We start from the raw sequence: 15,494 nt of genomic DNA on the forward strand, positions 1-15,494 counted from the left end.
ATGCACGCTTGCTGTCCTCGCTGTCTCTCTGGGTCTCCCAAGGTGCAGCTTCACGCTGGCACGCCTTTGGGCCAGGAATCTGTCCTGGTTGACAGGTACCTGCTTCACCTGCATACCTGTCCCTGCAGGTATGACGTATCTGCCTCTCTTCTTTCCCCACATACCTAAAGTTCCACGTTCTTCACTTCTTTTTCCTTTCCTCACAAGGTCATACCAATATCTCCACACACCTGCCTGTTGCTCACCTGTCTACCGCAGGCATCACCTGCTCCGGTACCACGTCCACTCATTTCTTCAAGCAAACAGGTACTGAGCCCTCCACTCACCCTCTCCTTAGTCTCTCTCTGCTTTACATCTCTTCATCCAGGTCTCTGCCAAACCATTGGGCTCCCCAGCCTGTCCCCAGGGGCATTCCTGCTCCTGCCCCACAGACGCACGCCTGACTCCCAACACTCTAGCCTTCTCCCCAACTCGCCGCATCCACTGTGGCCCTCGTTCCTTCATAGCTTCTTCAAACACTGTGTACCCACCCCGTCCCTCTCAGCCACCTGCTCATGCAACCTGTTGCCCCTGCCCCTCTAGAGCCTGACCTTCAGATCTCTCACACCTGTCTCCAGCCCACTTCCCTCTGGAATGACCTGTCCCTTTTCCCAGAACGTGTCACCAGCCATCTACCTCCTCAGGGGAATACCTTTCTCGGTGAGCACAAGTAACACCTGTAGCATTTGTTAAAAACATATAACACCTGTTCTCGGCCATCCACACACCCACCTGCTGCGGCATGCAGAAGCGCTGAAGTCAGGGGTCCTTAGGTTGCACGGGCAGAGGAAACATCTGGAGGGCTTGTGGGACCACAGAGACCTGGGTCTCACCGCAGAGACCCTGTTGCAGCAGGTCTGGTGAGGAGCCTGACGCTCTGCATTTCTAACAAGCTCCAAGTCCTGCCGCTGCTGCTGGTCCACGGACTGCTCTCTGAGAAGCACCTGCTCATAACGTGTGCCTGTCCATTGCTTATTAAACACCCATCTCTGTGACAGACGGTGTCTTCTGTTCTTCATATCCCTTGTCTCATTTCATCTTCATGAGACCCTTAGGAGGGAGGCACTTATCTTATCCCTTATTCCCATTTTGCAGAGAAGGAAACTGAGTCCAGAGAAATGAAGTCATTTCTGGACTTGGAAGCTGGTCGCTACTGGAGATTTGCATCAATCTGAGGCCATCTGACCGCAAGCATCCAAGTGTCCCTGTCCCCCACACCTGCCCATCAGGTGACCACCTTCCTCCACAGACACATCTGTCCACCTCATCACTTTGGCATCATTTGTTTGCCCATCACCTGCCAGCTCTGCTACATCCCACGTTCTACCTCCACTCCTGTCCTTGGATACCGTCCCTACCTGCTGGCACACCTGTCTCTCTGACAGTGACTCTCCCCGGCCAAGCTTGTCATCCTCCTCCTGGTTCCCACCTGCCCCCCGCCAAGCGAGCACAGCCTCCTGCCACACACCTGTCTCCTCACATGCACCTGGGTCTCTGGTTCCTGGCTCCTGTTTCCTATCCCCCCCACCTGTCTTTTATCCCCTCTCTCTGTGTCCATCTCTGTTCCATCTTCCCATCCCCCTTTGCCTGTCCCTGAATCTCTTTTCCTCTCTCCCTGTCTTTGTTCTCTGTTTTCCTCCATCTCTGTCTCTCTCAGGGTCTCTGTATCCCTCCCTGTCTCTTTATGGCGCTCTGACTCTCTGTTTGTCTGCGTCCTGCATTCTCTGTCTCTGTCTCATTCTCTGTCACCTCTCTCCTCTTCTGTCTCTGCCCCTTGCCCTCTCCACTGACAGTGGAAATCTTAGGGAGACTTCAAGTCATACTGATCTGCATTTGAGTCCAGACATCACCGCTCACCCCTGTGGGACTTTGGCCAAGTTACTGTCCCTGTCGGAGCCTCAGTTTCTGCATCTGTGAAATGGGCATAATGGCAGCTGCTACCTCCCAGGTCACAGTGTGGATGAGAGCCTGAAGGAAGCCACAGAATGCAGGCGGTGGGGGGCGGGGGGCGCAGATAGGGGCTGACCTTCCCTCCGTGGGTCCCTCTCTGCTCCTGTCTCTTTCCCAGGGCTGCAGCCCCGCCCGGCTGTCAGTGGAGGCATGTGTGTGGTGGGGGGAATGGAGAGAGAGGTGGGCAGAAGTATCCCGGCCGGCCGAGGCCTGGGCATGGGACCCGGTGTGGGGCTGGGGACAGGGATCGATCCGCCTCGGCGGCAGTGCGCGGGCCAGGATTGCATCTTGTCACAATAATTTATTGCTCTCATCCCATCTGATCGATGGCGCTGAATTAGCACCGTGCGATGCCCCTGGAGCCCCGAGCCTCCCCCAGTCCAGCCGGACCCTGGCCCTTCTCTGGCCCTTGTGGGATCGCTGAAGCCCAGGCAGCCGGTTCCAGCTGGCCCAGGCCCTACGCCTGGCTCTGACACAGGGGTCCTGCCCTCAGTGCCCCACCTCTGTGCCCCCTCGCCCTAGGTCTTGCCTTCCCACCTCCACTGCTGTCCATGGGTCTCTGCCTTTCTGTTCCTTGACTCACACCATCCCTCTGTTTCCCTGCCTTGCTCCCTGTAGCCTGAATTCCCTTCCAACAGTATTTGCTGAGCACATACTTGGTGCCAAGCCCCGTGAGCAGGACACACAGCCTCCCCCCTCTTCGGCCAGTGCAGTCCAGAGGGGCTCCCATGGTCTTGTGGCTCCTAGGACTAGCTGGTCACCCTCACTTTCAGTGTCCTGTCCCTCCACCCCTTCCCCAGCACCCCCACCATGTCACAGTCATCGCCACTGTCTCTGACACAGAGCCCGGAGGCCAGAGGATCTAGCAGTGGTGGGGGGTGGGGGGACAGGGGAGGTGGTGCAGGGCCTGGGGGTGTAAGGATGAGACTGGGGATTCAGCCGGAAGAGTTGAGGACCAGCTTGGGAAGAGAACCCCAACTCCACTGGGGTTCAGGTGGATGCAGGGGCTGGAGTTGGGGTTGGGGCAGGGTGGTGGTGAGGAGGAGGAGGAGGGGACAGGCATTGGAGTTGGGGTGGCAGCCAGGAACTAGATCAGGCCCCCCTCTCCGACACTGGTCCCTTCTCCCAAGACTGCACAAGGGCCCAGGTGGGCGTTGAGGTGGCCGTGAACCCACACTTGGGCTCTGCCTGTGCCAGCGGGACTCTGACTTTCCCCACCATTGCTCCGGCCTTGGGCCCTGCAGCCCCCCTCATCCACTCCTGTACCTCTGCCCTAATCCCTCAATTTTCCGCATCTCTGCCCCCTCCTCTCCTTTCTCCCTGACCCGGGGACTCTGCTCCCAGCAGCTCTCTCCCCGTGACCTCCAGCTCTAATTCACTTTGTGAAGCCTCTCTCGGACCCACTGCTCTTTCCTGGGTCTCCCTAACTCGGGTCTCCCGCCCCGGCTCTGGTCTCTGTGTCTCTCCCTGTGTCTCGCTCCCTGTCTGTCTTTATGAGACTCTCTCTGGCCTCCCATCTTCTCTGCGTCTCTCCTGTCCCTGTTCCAGTCTGTTTCCCCGCTCTGGGCTGCTCCCCACTTCTCTCCCATATCTCCCTCTCCCCATCGCTCCGTCTCTGTCTCTCTCCCTCTGCGGGTATCTCTCAGTCCCCCCCAGCCCTGCGCTGGCTCCATCTCTCTGGGTCTCGGAGGGGAGAGCGGGGGTGGGGGAGCAGAGCCCAGGCTCTGGTCCATCTGCGGTTGCGCCTCCCTCCCTCTCCCTTCCCCCAGCGCTGTTTGGTAGGCGGGGTGCGTGGCACTGCGGTTCCCACCTCCCGGGGGACGCTCGCTCGCCACCCCCCCTTCCTGACACCGTTTGGAGCGCTGGCCGCAGCCCCAGGGACATCCGTGCAGAGACTGGAACTCAGGGGGAGAGACTGAGACCTAGAGAGATGCCAGCTATGGGGAGAGACAGTGAGGGCGGGTCTGAGGTCTCCGTTCCTGTCCTGGCTTCGTGCCTCCCAAGCACCCCACACCCACCTTCTCCAGGCTGGAAGCTGGTGCCCCGTCTGTCTGCCAAACTGTCCCTCCGTCTTGCACAGTCAGCCTGGGCAGAGGTTCCTGGGGGCGTGTGCGCGCCTGTGTGTGCGTGTGTGCATGTGTGCAAGCTGTCTGGACCGTGTGTGTCTGTGGTGTGTGTGATACTTTGGGGGGGGGGCCTGGCTGCCTTTTCGTGGGACTGTGTGACCTGTGTTACAGCACTTGTAAACGTGGCGTGTGGAGAGGTGTGTGTTCCTGGGCAGTGACTAGGTGTGGGTGCGTGACACCCTGGGGTTGCATTAAACCCCGAGTGTCGTGTTTATGCCCACATAAACACCGGTGACCGTGTCGTGATGCTCAGCTGTCTGCCCCCAAAACTCTGCAGCTGTGCCGCATTTGGAGGTTCCGGGTCAGGTGGCCACACGGCGTGTCTGAGTGGCCGGGAGAGGACATGTCTGAGGGCCAGGAGACCAGGAGGCTTAATAGCCCCAGGGAGACGGGGTGGAAAGACCGAGAGTGCCAGCCTGGTGGGACCCCAGGAGCCAGGCTGGTGAGTGTGGGTGTGAGGAGCACAGCACGGTCCCCAAGCCCCCTGAGCTGCTGCATCGGACCGGCTGTGTGTGGCGGTGCCTTTGTGTGCGGGGGTGCTGTTGTGTGTCCGAGCCTGTGGGCTTGTGTCTGAGTCTGGGATCAGGCGTGGACCGGCTGTGTGTGCATGTGTGTGGTCATCTGGGGAGCTGGATAAGGAGTACCAGCTCATGACAGTTAAGTGAACAAGACTGTGTGGCCAGCCCTGAAGGGTGTGGAAGGCTGCGTGTGTCTGTGGCTGTGTATTTGTGTGAGACCGGTGGTGTACGTGTGCATCCCTTGTGTAAACTGATGCTCAGCGATGTGTGGGCTGCGTCTCTGATGTCGTGTGAGTATCAGCCTGGGGATGGGATCACTGTGTGGGTCACAGGTGCCGGTGTGTTTCCGCCCTTCTGTTTCCTCTGGGGATGAGCCAGGTCTCAAATGAGCTGGGCGGCTGTGGGGATGACAAGTGTGTGGCCTTGACAGAAGTAGAGACAAGGGTGTGTGTGTTTGTGTGTGTGTGTGTGTACACACACAAGGACACCCCTGCCTGTGGTCAAGCCAGACCGTTTGGTGGATGTGGGTGGGGGTAGAACGCGTGACCTTGGGTTGGGAGTGGGGGCGAGGCCAGGCAGGAGAGCCCCTATCACCTTCCTGACCCCTTCCTCCCCGGGGTAGCCACGGGGGTCTCCTTGGTACCTGTGATGGAGGGCCTGGGGCGCAGGTTTGTGTCCCCATGGATGTGGGACAGGTGTGCAGGGAGTGTGTGCTAACATAGTGTGTGAGAGCAGGGTGTGTGCTCCCTGGTTGGACAGTGTGTGTGTACGTGTGCTGTGTGTGAAGGGTGCCTAGTCGTGTGTGTCCAGAGAGAGTGTGTGTGCGTGCACAGGGGTCTACTGTGTGTGTGCTGTGTGCACAGGTGTGTCCTACATGGGTATGTGGTATATGGAGGCATGTGTACCAGGTTGGGTGCAGATGGAGCACCAAGGGGTGTGTGTGTGTGTGTGTGTGTGTGTGTGTGTGTGTGTGTGTGTGTATCTGTGTGTCTGGGTGTGATGTGTGTGCCTGTCAGTGTGTGTGTGTGTGCATGCGTGCGGGGGCCGCGGGAGAAGGGTCTTGGGCCGCGTCTCTCTCCTCTTTAGACAGAGCCCTGGAGAAGATATGAAATTTAAAAAAAAAATCAATTTTCATTCCACTTGTGCAGATTGTGTTAAGGGGAGGTGGGGGGGCTGGGTGAGGGATGAAGGGGCTGGGGTGGGGGTTGCAAGGCCTGAGGCGGCTCCCGAGGCAGCCAGAGCAGCTTAGAGAAATCAAAACAACTGGTTAAACCCCAGCCCAGGGGGCCGGGGTGGTGGGGGGGCGGCAACGAGGAGACAGAGGCAAAGAGAGATGGAGAGAGACAGAGATGCCTCGAGACAGAGACAAGAAGCAGAGACACTAAGAGATGGAGATATTTGGAGATAGAGGCCGACAGACAGCTGGGGCAACAAAGACAGAGGGAGAGACCCACTGCATAAGCAGGCCTGGTTCAGTGCCCGCCTCACACACGTCCAGGCTGGGGGTGTCCACAGATGAGTGGACGGACAGACGGCTGGACAGGTGGTGGCAGGAGCACTGGGACTCCAGAGTGGGGTTATCTCTGAGCGCCCACCCCAGCCCACCCAGTCTCATCGAGCTGGGCTGTGGGTCTGAGTGTGGCGCTGTGTGTATGCATGCACCGTTGTGGTGCTGGCCTGGCGATGGCTGGCTGTGTTGGCGTCGTGCGTGCACCCCTGTCTCCTTGCATGATGGAGAGTGTGCACACACACGGTCTTGTGCTGGTGTGTGTGACTGTGCTTTCGTGTCCCTTGTGTGTGACTGGCTTGGCTGTGCTGCTGGGTGTGCCTGGGTGTGTGTGTGTGTGTGTGTGTGTGTGTGTGTGTGTGCGCGCGTGCGCGCGCTCCTATGCTGGCACTGTGCACTTTGCAGCTTTGTGAGCTTGTATTCATGAGCCTTGGTGTGTGACGGTGTGTCTATGTAGTGTGCATCTGTCTCTAATCTATGATTGCGTGTCTTTGCTTCTGTAGGGGACTGAATCGGGGTGTGTGTTGCATATATCTGTGTGTGGTTGTGTGTCTGTGTGTCGATGTCCGTGACCGTGACAGTACATGTGTGTGTGTTTTGACATGGGTGTCTCTGTGGTGTGTAAGCTGGAGGTGCGTGAGCGGGTTAACATGTGCGTCACCCGTCATCGTGATGCGTGTTGTGTGTGCCGGTGTGGCGTGTGTCATTTTGTCAAGCTGTGTCGGGGTCGTGCTGTGTGGCACTGTGGTGTGTGTGTGTCTGGGTTGCCGTGTGGGTCTGTGTAGCTCCTTGGCAGGGAAGGCAGGGAGGCAGCCTTTGCCGGCCCAGCCTGTCTCCGCACTGCTGCGCGCACACGCGCACACACACACTCGATGCCATGGCTGCGGGCGGTGGAGATGGGGGGGTGGGGGGGTGTGGAGGAAGCAAAATAAAATTAAAAATTAAAGCTTGCCCGGAGTCCCCATCCGCCCCGTGTGGACTGGTGGGGAGGGGCGGGCTTGCAGCCGCTCCGCCTCTGCAGCCACGGTGGGGGGGGGCGGGGGGCTGGCTGTTTGTCCGTCTGTCCAGCCGTCCAGCCAGCCCCCTGCCAGGCCCACTGCCCCGGCCAGCCCCTCAGGCCTTGCGCCCTCCATTGGTCGATCAGTGATCGATGGGGCCAGGGGGGCGCCAGGGGCAGGGCAAGATCAAAGGGGCCCCTAGAGACAGATGCGGGATGCTGGGACGGAAACAGAGACGCGGAGATGGGGAGACAGAGACACCAAGACAGGGGTGGATACCCCCAGACATAAAAACAGGGTGGTGTGGAGCCCCAGAGACGTGGGGACCCAGAGACAGAAAGACATGGGGACGCGGAGGTGGGGCGCTGTGGTGCCTGGACAGTCAGGGGCGGACATGCGGGGAAGGGGGCAGAACAGGAGGGGGCGGGGGCCCGACAGGACCCGGGCCGGGGGACAGAGAGGGAAGAAGTGGCAGGCAGAGACCTCGAGATGGCAGAGACGCGTGCCTGCGTGCGAGAGACGCGGGGGGAGCGTGGGAGCAGGGCCCGGAGCGCCGATCCCACGGCTCCTCGTTATAACGTGTCCGGAGGAGGCGGCGGGGAGTTGAAAGCGTCGGGAAGAGAAATCAAAACCAACACGGAAATGAGAGGGGCCAACAGGGGGTGGGGGCGGGGGTGTGTGTGAAGCAGGAGGGAGGGGGGCCCGGAGAGGCAGAGCGAGCCAGGGAGGTGGGGGAGAGAGAGGTGGATGGAGCGAGGTGGGGAGATGGGAGAGAAGAGAGACTGAGACGGGCCAGGCGGGCGGACAGGGGCAGAGAGACCGAGAGATGGGAGTCAGACGAGAGACGGGAGGAGAAGAGACAGATGGCTCAGAGTTCCAGAGACGGAAGACCTGGGGAGACACCAGGGAGAACAGAGAAGGGCCGGGGACAGAGGGGGCAGGCCCCGGAGGACATGGCGGGGGTGGTCGTGGAGGACAGAGATACAGGCAGAGACTGAGTGATGGAGGGGGAGAGGCAGAGGGGGGAGACTGCTGGGTGGGGAAAGACGGGGCGAGACACCTGGGGTGACGGGAGATGAGAAAGCAGACCAGAGAGAGACAGCAAAGTGGACCAGAGATGGTGGGAGGAGACGGAGAAGGGAAGAGAGACGATGAGGAGAAAGGATGAAGAGGAAGAGAGAGAGGGAGGCAGAGAAACAGAGAAAGTTGGGGAGCTGGGGGGAGAGGAGGGTATAGGAGCAGAGGAAGAGGGGCTGCCCCCAGCAGGAGCCTGGGTGCTGGGGAGGGGGCTCGATCAGAGGGGCCTCAGTAGACACGGGGGCGGGGGAGGCTGGAGGCTGGGGTGAGGGTGGCTGTGGGTGGGCAAGCCCGGTTGTGGGGGAGTGGGCTGCCAAGGCTCCTCTGGTGTCCAAGGGGTGGGGTTTATGGGGGGAACGCTGTGGGTTCCTGAGGTGTGTGAGATCCTTGAGAGGCAGGGCGTGTGAGAGGGGTGGTGTGTTTAAGAGTCTGTAGAGGAGAAGGGTGGGTGGGTACCCCAGGGAGGGAGCATGAAGATAGCACATCCTCTGAGAGGTGGGGTCTGGAGGGGTGGAAGGATCTGGGGCTTGGGGTGTCTGGGATGGTGGGCGTCTGAGAGGAGCGGATGTCTGAGGGAGTGGGTGTCTGAGGGCGGTGGTGGTGGTGGCGGGTTGGTGGGGTATCTGAGGGAGAAGGGCTGACAGAAAACGAACAGTGGGGAAGGGTCTGAGAGACGGGGATGAGCAGGGGATGAGCGAGTATCTGAGAATGAGGTACCCAAGGAGAGGGGTGTCCCAGGGAGTGGGGGTCTGAGATGGGGGACCTGTTGCAAGGCGTAGGGGGGGAAGGGGGAGGGGCAGATCCAAGGGGTGCCTGAGGGTGGATGCAGATCTAAGGGGTGGGGGTGTCTGAGGGGGGAGGCAAATCCAAGGGGGAGGGGTGTCTGAGGGGGGAGGCAGATTCAAGGGGGAGGGGTGTATGGGGGGAGGCAGATTTAAGGGGAGGGGTGTATGGGGGGAGGCAGATCTAAGGGGAGGGGTGTCTGAGGGGGGAGGCAGATCTAAGGGGAGGGGTGTCTGAGGGGGGAGGCAGATTTAAGGGGAGCGGTGTCTGAGGGGGAAGGCAGATCTAAGGGGAGGGGTGTCTGAGGGGGGAGGCAGATTCAAGGGGGAGGGGTGTATGGGGGGAGGCAGATCTAAGGGGAGGAGGTGTTTGAGGGGAGAGGCAGACCTAAGGGGAAGGGGCTGTCTGAGGGGGGCCTTCTGCAGAGGAGGCAGGCCCAAGTGGCGAGGGTCTGAGAGGGGCAGCGGGTTTAAGGAGGGCATCTGAGGGAGCACTCCTGCGGGCGCTGGGTGCCGCTCTGTGGGGTGGGTGGGGCGGAGGGCAGGGCAGGCAGGGGCTGGGCCGGCCCCCTCCCAGCCCGTCGGAAGGCCGCCTGCCCACCCGCCCGGTGCTGGCTGGCTCTGGGCGGACAGATGAGAGCGCAGGGCGGTGCTCGAGCTGGACCAGCCAGCCCGGGGGCCAGCCAGGCGGGGTGGAGGTGGGGGCGCAGAGGTGGGGAGCGGGACAGACCGGGGACAGCCACAGAGGGAGACCGAGGGAGAGCCCGAGACGCAGAGACGGACCCAGAGAGGTCAGGCGCGAGGCGAGGGATGGAGAGACAGCGGCAGAGACGGTGCGGGGCGGTGCGGGGTGCGAGTGTGAGCCGGGAGTGTGAGTGAGTGAGTGGCGAGGAGCGCGGAGGGAGGCTGGGGGCCGTGGTTAGTGGTGAGGCACAGAGGAAGGGGAGGCTGCCAGGAGGACGGGCCGGGAGGGAAGGACGGGGCACGGGACTGGGAATGACGGGGACCAGCGGGCAGAGGGGTGCCTGCAGGGGAAGGGGGGGGCAGGATGCGAGGATGAGGGCGGCTGGGGCCTGGGTGGGGGGAGGGGGACGTCCCCCGGCAGTGTCAACCCCGACTGCCTTGGTCTGTCTCTCTTGCCTGCTCCATCCTGTCCTCATCCGTCTGTCTGTCTGGCCTCTCTGCAGGGCTGGCTCCACCATGGACTGTAGCTGCGTCTCCGACCTTCTCTTCGCCCCACCCACCCTGCCGGCTCTCTGGACCCCTGGTAACTGGCCCAGACCTACCCCACCCTTTCCCCAGCCCTGGGACCTTCCCAGCCCTCTGGCCCCTCCTTTCTGCACCTCTCACTGTCTTTCCTCCATCTGCCCGGGGTCTTGGTCAGAGTCGCCTGAATCCCACCCCTTAGTGAAAAACTTGGCTAAAAACTTCACAGCCAGATGTTCCTGCCACCTGCCTGCTGGGACACGAGGGTCTTTTGGAGGACAGGTGAGGTGTGGAGGTCTGAGCGGGACATAGCTGCTGGGGCCTGAAGACCTGGGGCCTCGGCTGGCCGCAGTCTGCTTCCACCCGGGACCCGCGGGCAAAGAGAAGCAGGGAGACGAGACAGATGGGCGCTGATGGCGCAGGGCCGGGGACGAGGGGGCACCAGACCAGGCGCTGGTGGACAAGCGGACAGGCCGGACGACCCGGGCAGGGGGACACGGAGACGCGGCCCGACCAGCTGGAACGGCAAAGAGGACGGCTTGCTTGGAAGTGGACACCCAGACCAGGGATGTGGAGGACAGTAAGACTTGGACGTGCATTTGAGTCCAAGTCACATGCCCCACAGATGGGCAGTGAGAGGGAGAGGTGTGTGTGTATGTGTGTGTGTGTGTACACCACCAGACAGAGAGACGAGACAGACTCCATGCTGGTTATTTAGGATCCCGGCGTGTGTCTCTGGGTCACCCTCCAGTTTTCGGAAGAAGGGGTCGCACTGGGGAAATGTGTGTCCATCTCTTTGTTGAACTGGTTCTGCCTGCTTGTCCGTGCACGTCCGAGGTCACCCAAGTGTCTACAGACTGGGTGTGCTATGTGTCTTTGGGACTCTGAATGTCCACAATTCCAGGCTGGGGGGGGTGGAGTTGTCTGCCAGCTTGCCTCAGTAGGCAACGAGCCTTTGACTGCTCCTTCCATGGTGTGTGGCATTCTGAACCTAACGGAGGTCTTATCTTGCTGCGTTTTGGGTTGCGTGGGTGGGTGGGTGGGAGGTCCCCGGGTGGGTGGGAGGTCCCCCAGGCCTGTGTCGGGGGCTGTGTCTGTGTCTGGGGTGTGGGGCTGGTTCTTTCTGTCACTGAGTGTGGCTGCACCCTGGGGGCTGTGTGTCTTGATGTGTGTGTGTGTCTGTGTGCCGAGGTTGTGGGTCCTCCTCCCTCTCGTTGTGTTTGTGGGTCGGGACGTTCAGCACACCCGAGAACACACATGGAGGACAGGCCGGGTTGTTTGTCTGTGTGGTGTCATCTTCGGGATCGTTTGGGCGTGTCTGTGTGATACAGCCGCTGGGACGTGTTCCAGGTGTGGAATGGGCCAGAGAGCGTGTGCTGTTGATTCGGCTGTCTTCTTAGATGAGAAAGACCCCAGACAGAGTTGAGAGAGAAATTCTCTCTTTAGGGAGGAAACTGCCTGGCCTTCGCCAGCCTCAGGCAGACCCCGGGCAGCCTGGCTGGAATCCTGCTTCTCCTTGCCTCCCATCCCTGAAATTCTAACGAGCCAGAGAGGGCAAGGAACTAACTGCCTTGGGACCATACCAGCAAGTGGATACCAACAATCTCCCAGCTCAGAGACGCTGCCCCCGGCACCCCAACCACCTTCCTTTCCTGCAGGGCTCTCTGCAGACTGTAGGCTAATTCTGCCTTCTGTTTTCATGCCTGGGTCTGGGGTCTCTGAGGAGGGGGACGGGGACAGAGACTGTGGCACAGGAGAAGTGGGACCCAGGGCCTGCGGCCTGGTGGGTGGGAGGTGAGATTTAACGGTGGGCAAGCCCCTCGGTCTCCACCTAGCATCTCTATGTCTGGACACTGGGATGCAGGGCGCTCATCGGAGCTGTGGGTGCTAAGAGCTGGTTGTGGGACTTCCCTGGAGGTCCAGCAGTTAGGAATCTGAGCGCCCACTGCAGGGGGCGTGGGTTCAATCCCTGGATGGGAACTAAGATCCCAGGAGGTGAAAAAAAAAGAGTTGAATGCTTATGACGGGGGTGGGGGGCTGCTGTACCATTAGGGTGTCACAAGGGTGTGCCCGTCAGGTTGACACGTGCGTCTTGGTGTAGCCCCTACGGTCTCCACCACGTGGTGTTTCATTTGGGCCTTTGGGGTTCTGTGTGCCTCTCATCACGGTTGTGTTGTTAGCGGGTCCCGGTGCTGAGGGGCCTGAGATGTGCAATCGTGTGTGTCTGGCATGTCTCCCTCGGTGGCACGATTGTAGTGTCGTGCTCCGGCGGGAGTGTGGCTCTCTGGTACAGCCGGGGGGGTCCCTCAAGGGGGAGTGGATGTCTGTGTGACAGGTTGTGTGCTGTGGGTGTCTGCACACACGTGCTCTCAGACCAACATGGCACAGAGGCAGGGCGGGGACACAGGGAAGTGATAGGTATAAATACATGGACGGGTACAGAGGCACACGTGTACGCAGGCCCAGCCTGGATGTCCCAGGGTGAGGTCAGCCCAGGCGGTGGAGGGGTGTGGGGTGGTGAACTTTGGGGAGAGATGGACAAGGGGCAGGGAGAAGAGACAGCAGGAATCAGGGACTGTTCAGAGTGCACAAGAGACCAGACCTCGTGGGGCAGGACCAGGCTGCGGGGCACAGGGAGGACGCAGTGGAGGGCGTGCCCTTTCCTGCAAGCCCCTCCCAGGCCCTCCCCCCCAGCATCAAGGGCAGGGGAATCTGATCCCTGCTGCCCTCTGGCCCAGCTGTGCCAAGGCAGGAGATTGGGCTGCAAGTGCCAACCCAGGGCCCCTGGACGCTGAGGTCTCTCCCTCTGGACAATCTGGGGACTGGACACCAAGTGGGATGTGGAGCGTGGGCGTCAGCTCCCTAAAGATGCCTGAGGCTGCTCATCAGAGACCAGGGGTCAGGGAAGAGGGGGACGCCTCCTGGTCCCCCAAATCCCCGACTCGGCACCCTGACCTGGGGCCGCTCTTCTACCTCCTGTCCCCAGGCTTTGCCTTCCCAGACTGGGCCTACAAGCCGGAGTCGTCCCCCGGCTCCAGGCAGATCCAGCTGTGGCACTTTATCCTGGAGCTGCTGCAGAAAGAGGAGTACCAGGGTGTCATCGCCTGGCAGGGGGACTACGGGGAGTTTGTCATCAAGGACCCCGACGAGGTGGCTCGGCTCTGGGGCATCCGGAAGTGCAAGCCCCACATGAATTATGACAAGCTGAGCCGGGCGCTGCGGTGAGGAGGGGCTGGGGACCTCGCCCCTCGCTCCTCACTGTCCCTCTGGGGCCCTGTCCCCTGGGGGCTTTCCCTCAACTCCCGGGGGCAGAATCCTTCGGGATCCCAGCGCACAGGGCTCTTCGCCTGTAGCTACCCTAAGTACCCACCTGTGAGTGAAGGACCAGAGCCCTGGGCTTTGGAGCCACACAGACCCCAGCCCCTGCCTGGCCCTGTGACTTTGGCCTGTTTCCCCAAGCTGTTGTGCCCTGTGCTGGGAGCCAAGCAAGGGTTGGGGGCTCTGCCTTCACCTCCTGGGGTCCCACCCCCCATCAGTGTCCTGCCTCTACTCACAGCTACTACTACAACAAGCGGATTCTCCACAAGACCAAAGGGAAGAGGTTCACCTACAAGTTCAATTTCAGCAAGGTTGTGCTCGTCAATTACCCGCTGTTGGACATGGCGGCCGCCACCACGGGCTCCCCTCTCCTGCTGACCCCTGGTCCTTTTGGGGGAGCCCCTGGCCCAGATGCTCCTCCCCTCACCCCCGAAGTGAGTTCGGATCTTGGGGTCCCCAAGCCCTGAACCCCCTGGGGCAGGAACAGCCTGTCTGAGCAGTACCTATTCCCTCACCTCCCTCTCTAGACCCTGCAGACCCTGTTCTCTGCTCCACGCCTGGGAGAGCTGGGGGCCCGGGCACCCCTTTTCACCCCCGAGACAGACAAGCTGCGTCTAGACAGCCCTTTCCCATTCCTGGGCTCTGGTAAGGGCCTGGGGTCCAGGGGTGCCCCCAGGATGAGGGCAGGGGGTGGGCAGGCATGCTGCACGTGTGTGAGGGAAGAAAGTGGGCAAAGATAGATAGAGGAGGAGCCAGGATGCAGGAAGGAGGCCCTGGGCGAGGCTGTGTGTGTGCGTGTGCATGTGTGCATGCGCGTGTGTGTCTCTGGAAGTCAGAAGATGTGAGGAAGGTGAAGCAGAGAGGAGGGAAGCTATAGAAGGGGTCAAGCTGACAGCCGAGCTTTTGGGGGGCACTAAATGAATGGGAGGCAGGCAGGGGGGTGGAAATGAGGGGACCCACATGAGGGTGGGGAGAGGCCGTGTGGGAGGACGATGGGAAAAATCAGGTGTAACACGGCAGGGAGGAATGAGCCGGCCCAACTGACCCCCTCTGTGCCTGTCACCTTCTCCCCAGGTGCCACCAGCTACTCCAAGCCCCCTGGCCTGCTGGGGCACTTCGGCCGCGCCTTCCCTGAGCACCCCTGGAACTTCAGCCCATACCTCACTGGCCCCTTCCCCAAGCTGCCCCCGCCTCTGTACCCACCACACTTCTACCCCAACCCCCTGGCCAGTTCCCTGGGCCACCTGCCTTCAGCAGGAGCAGGGGGCGGCCCCACCGCCACACCCCTGCTGGCCGCCACCGGGGAGGGCCTGGGCCCGGAGCGCCCCGCAGGCCTGGCCGTGGCCCAGCGCCTGGCACTGCCGGGGGCCGGGGGTCCAGAGGCCGCGCTGGGCGGGAAGGAGGACAGCGACTCGGAGCTGGAGATCACCGACGTCAGTGGCTGCAGCTCTGACAGTGACGGCGACGAGGGCCTCCCTGTGCCCCCCAAGGCCAAGGCGGGCAAAGGGGGGGTCGGCAGCTGAACCGCTGCGGGGAGATGGATTCTGCCGGGGTGGAGACCAGGGTGGCCGCCCGCGGGCCTCTTCCGTGGCCCGGTTTGCCCTTGATGTCCTGCCGGAGGCTGGGCCCGGGCGCATGGCTGCCCCAGGCTTCTTCCCCAGCCCCAGACTGGGGGGGTCTCACCTCCCCTCTCCAGTGAGGGGAGGGGACACGATGACCTCCAGCCTCCTCCCCAGGCTCCAGTCTGAGCGGGGGGTGGTCCCCGCCTGACCCCCCCCTCCTGAAGTGCAATATGGCGCCCAGCCTCCCCCCACCCACCTGCCCCTGTGCTGTGACCTGAGTGTTCGTGTGGCCCCAGAGCTGACGCCCACCCCCCACCCCTCCCCACAGGCCCCCTGGGGACAGGGAGCTCAGAGCAATAACCCCGCCCCCAGCCCCCACCCAGGAGGGCCCCCATCAGCCACCCCCAGAGA

The 15,494-nt window shown here is 61.5% G+C and overlaps 1 protein-coding gene across 1 annotated transcript; it reads left to right on the forward strand.

The window, feature by feature from the left end:
* Positions 1 to 10,616: 10,616 nt before the first annotated feature.
* Positions 10,617 to 15,262, forward strand: ERFL (ETS repressor factor like). The gene is made up of 5 exons (XM_065919370.1): positions 10,617 to 10,783; positions 12,942 to 13,424; positions 13,760 to 13,955; positions 14,049 to 14,166; positions 14,596 to 15,262. Exons 1-5 carry the CDS (start codon positions 10,617 to 10,619, stop codon positions 15,042 to 15,044), a joined length of 1,413 nt encoding a protein of 470 aa, XP_065775442.1. The 3' UTR covers positions 15,045 to 15,262.
* Positions 15,263 to 15,494: the final 232 nt, after the last annotated feature.

Source organism: Muntiacus reevesi, chromosome 2 (genome assembly GCF_963930625.1).
Source record: "Muntiacus reevesi chromosome 2, mMunRee1.1, whole genome shotgun sequence".
In the NCBI taxonomy this organism is placed as follows: domain Eukaryota; kingdom Metazoa; phylum Chordata; class Mammalia; order Artiodactyla; family Cervidae; genus Muntiacus; species Muntiacus reevesi.

What these genes read in the sequence shown, in the direction of transcription:
- ERFL (XM_065919370.1), top strand. Translation starts at nt 10,617, where the DNA reads ATGGCGCAGGGCCGGGGACGAGGGGGCACCAGACCAGGCGCTGGTGGA. An exon ending in AAGCTGAGCCGGGCGCTGCG is followed by an intron (nt 13,425 to 13,759) that starts GTGAGGAGGGGC and finishes CTCTACTCACAG; the next exon opens with CTACTACTACAACAAGCGGA. An exon ending in CTCCTCCCCTCACCCCCGAA is followed by an intron (nt 13,956 to 14,048) that starts GTGAGTTCGGAT and finishes CTCCCTCTCTAG; the next exon opens with ACCCTGCAGACCCTGTTCTC.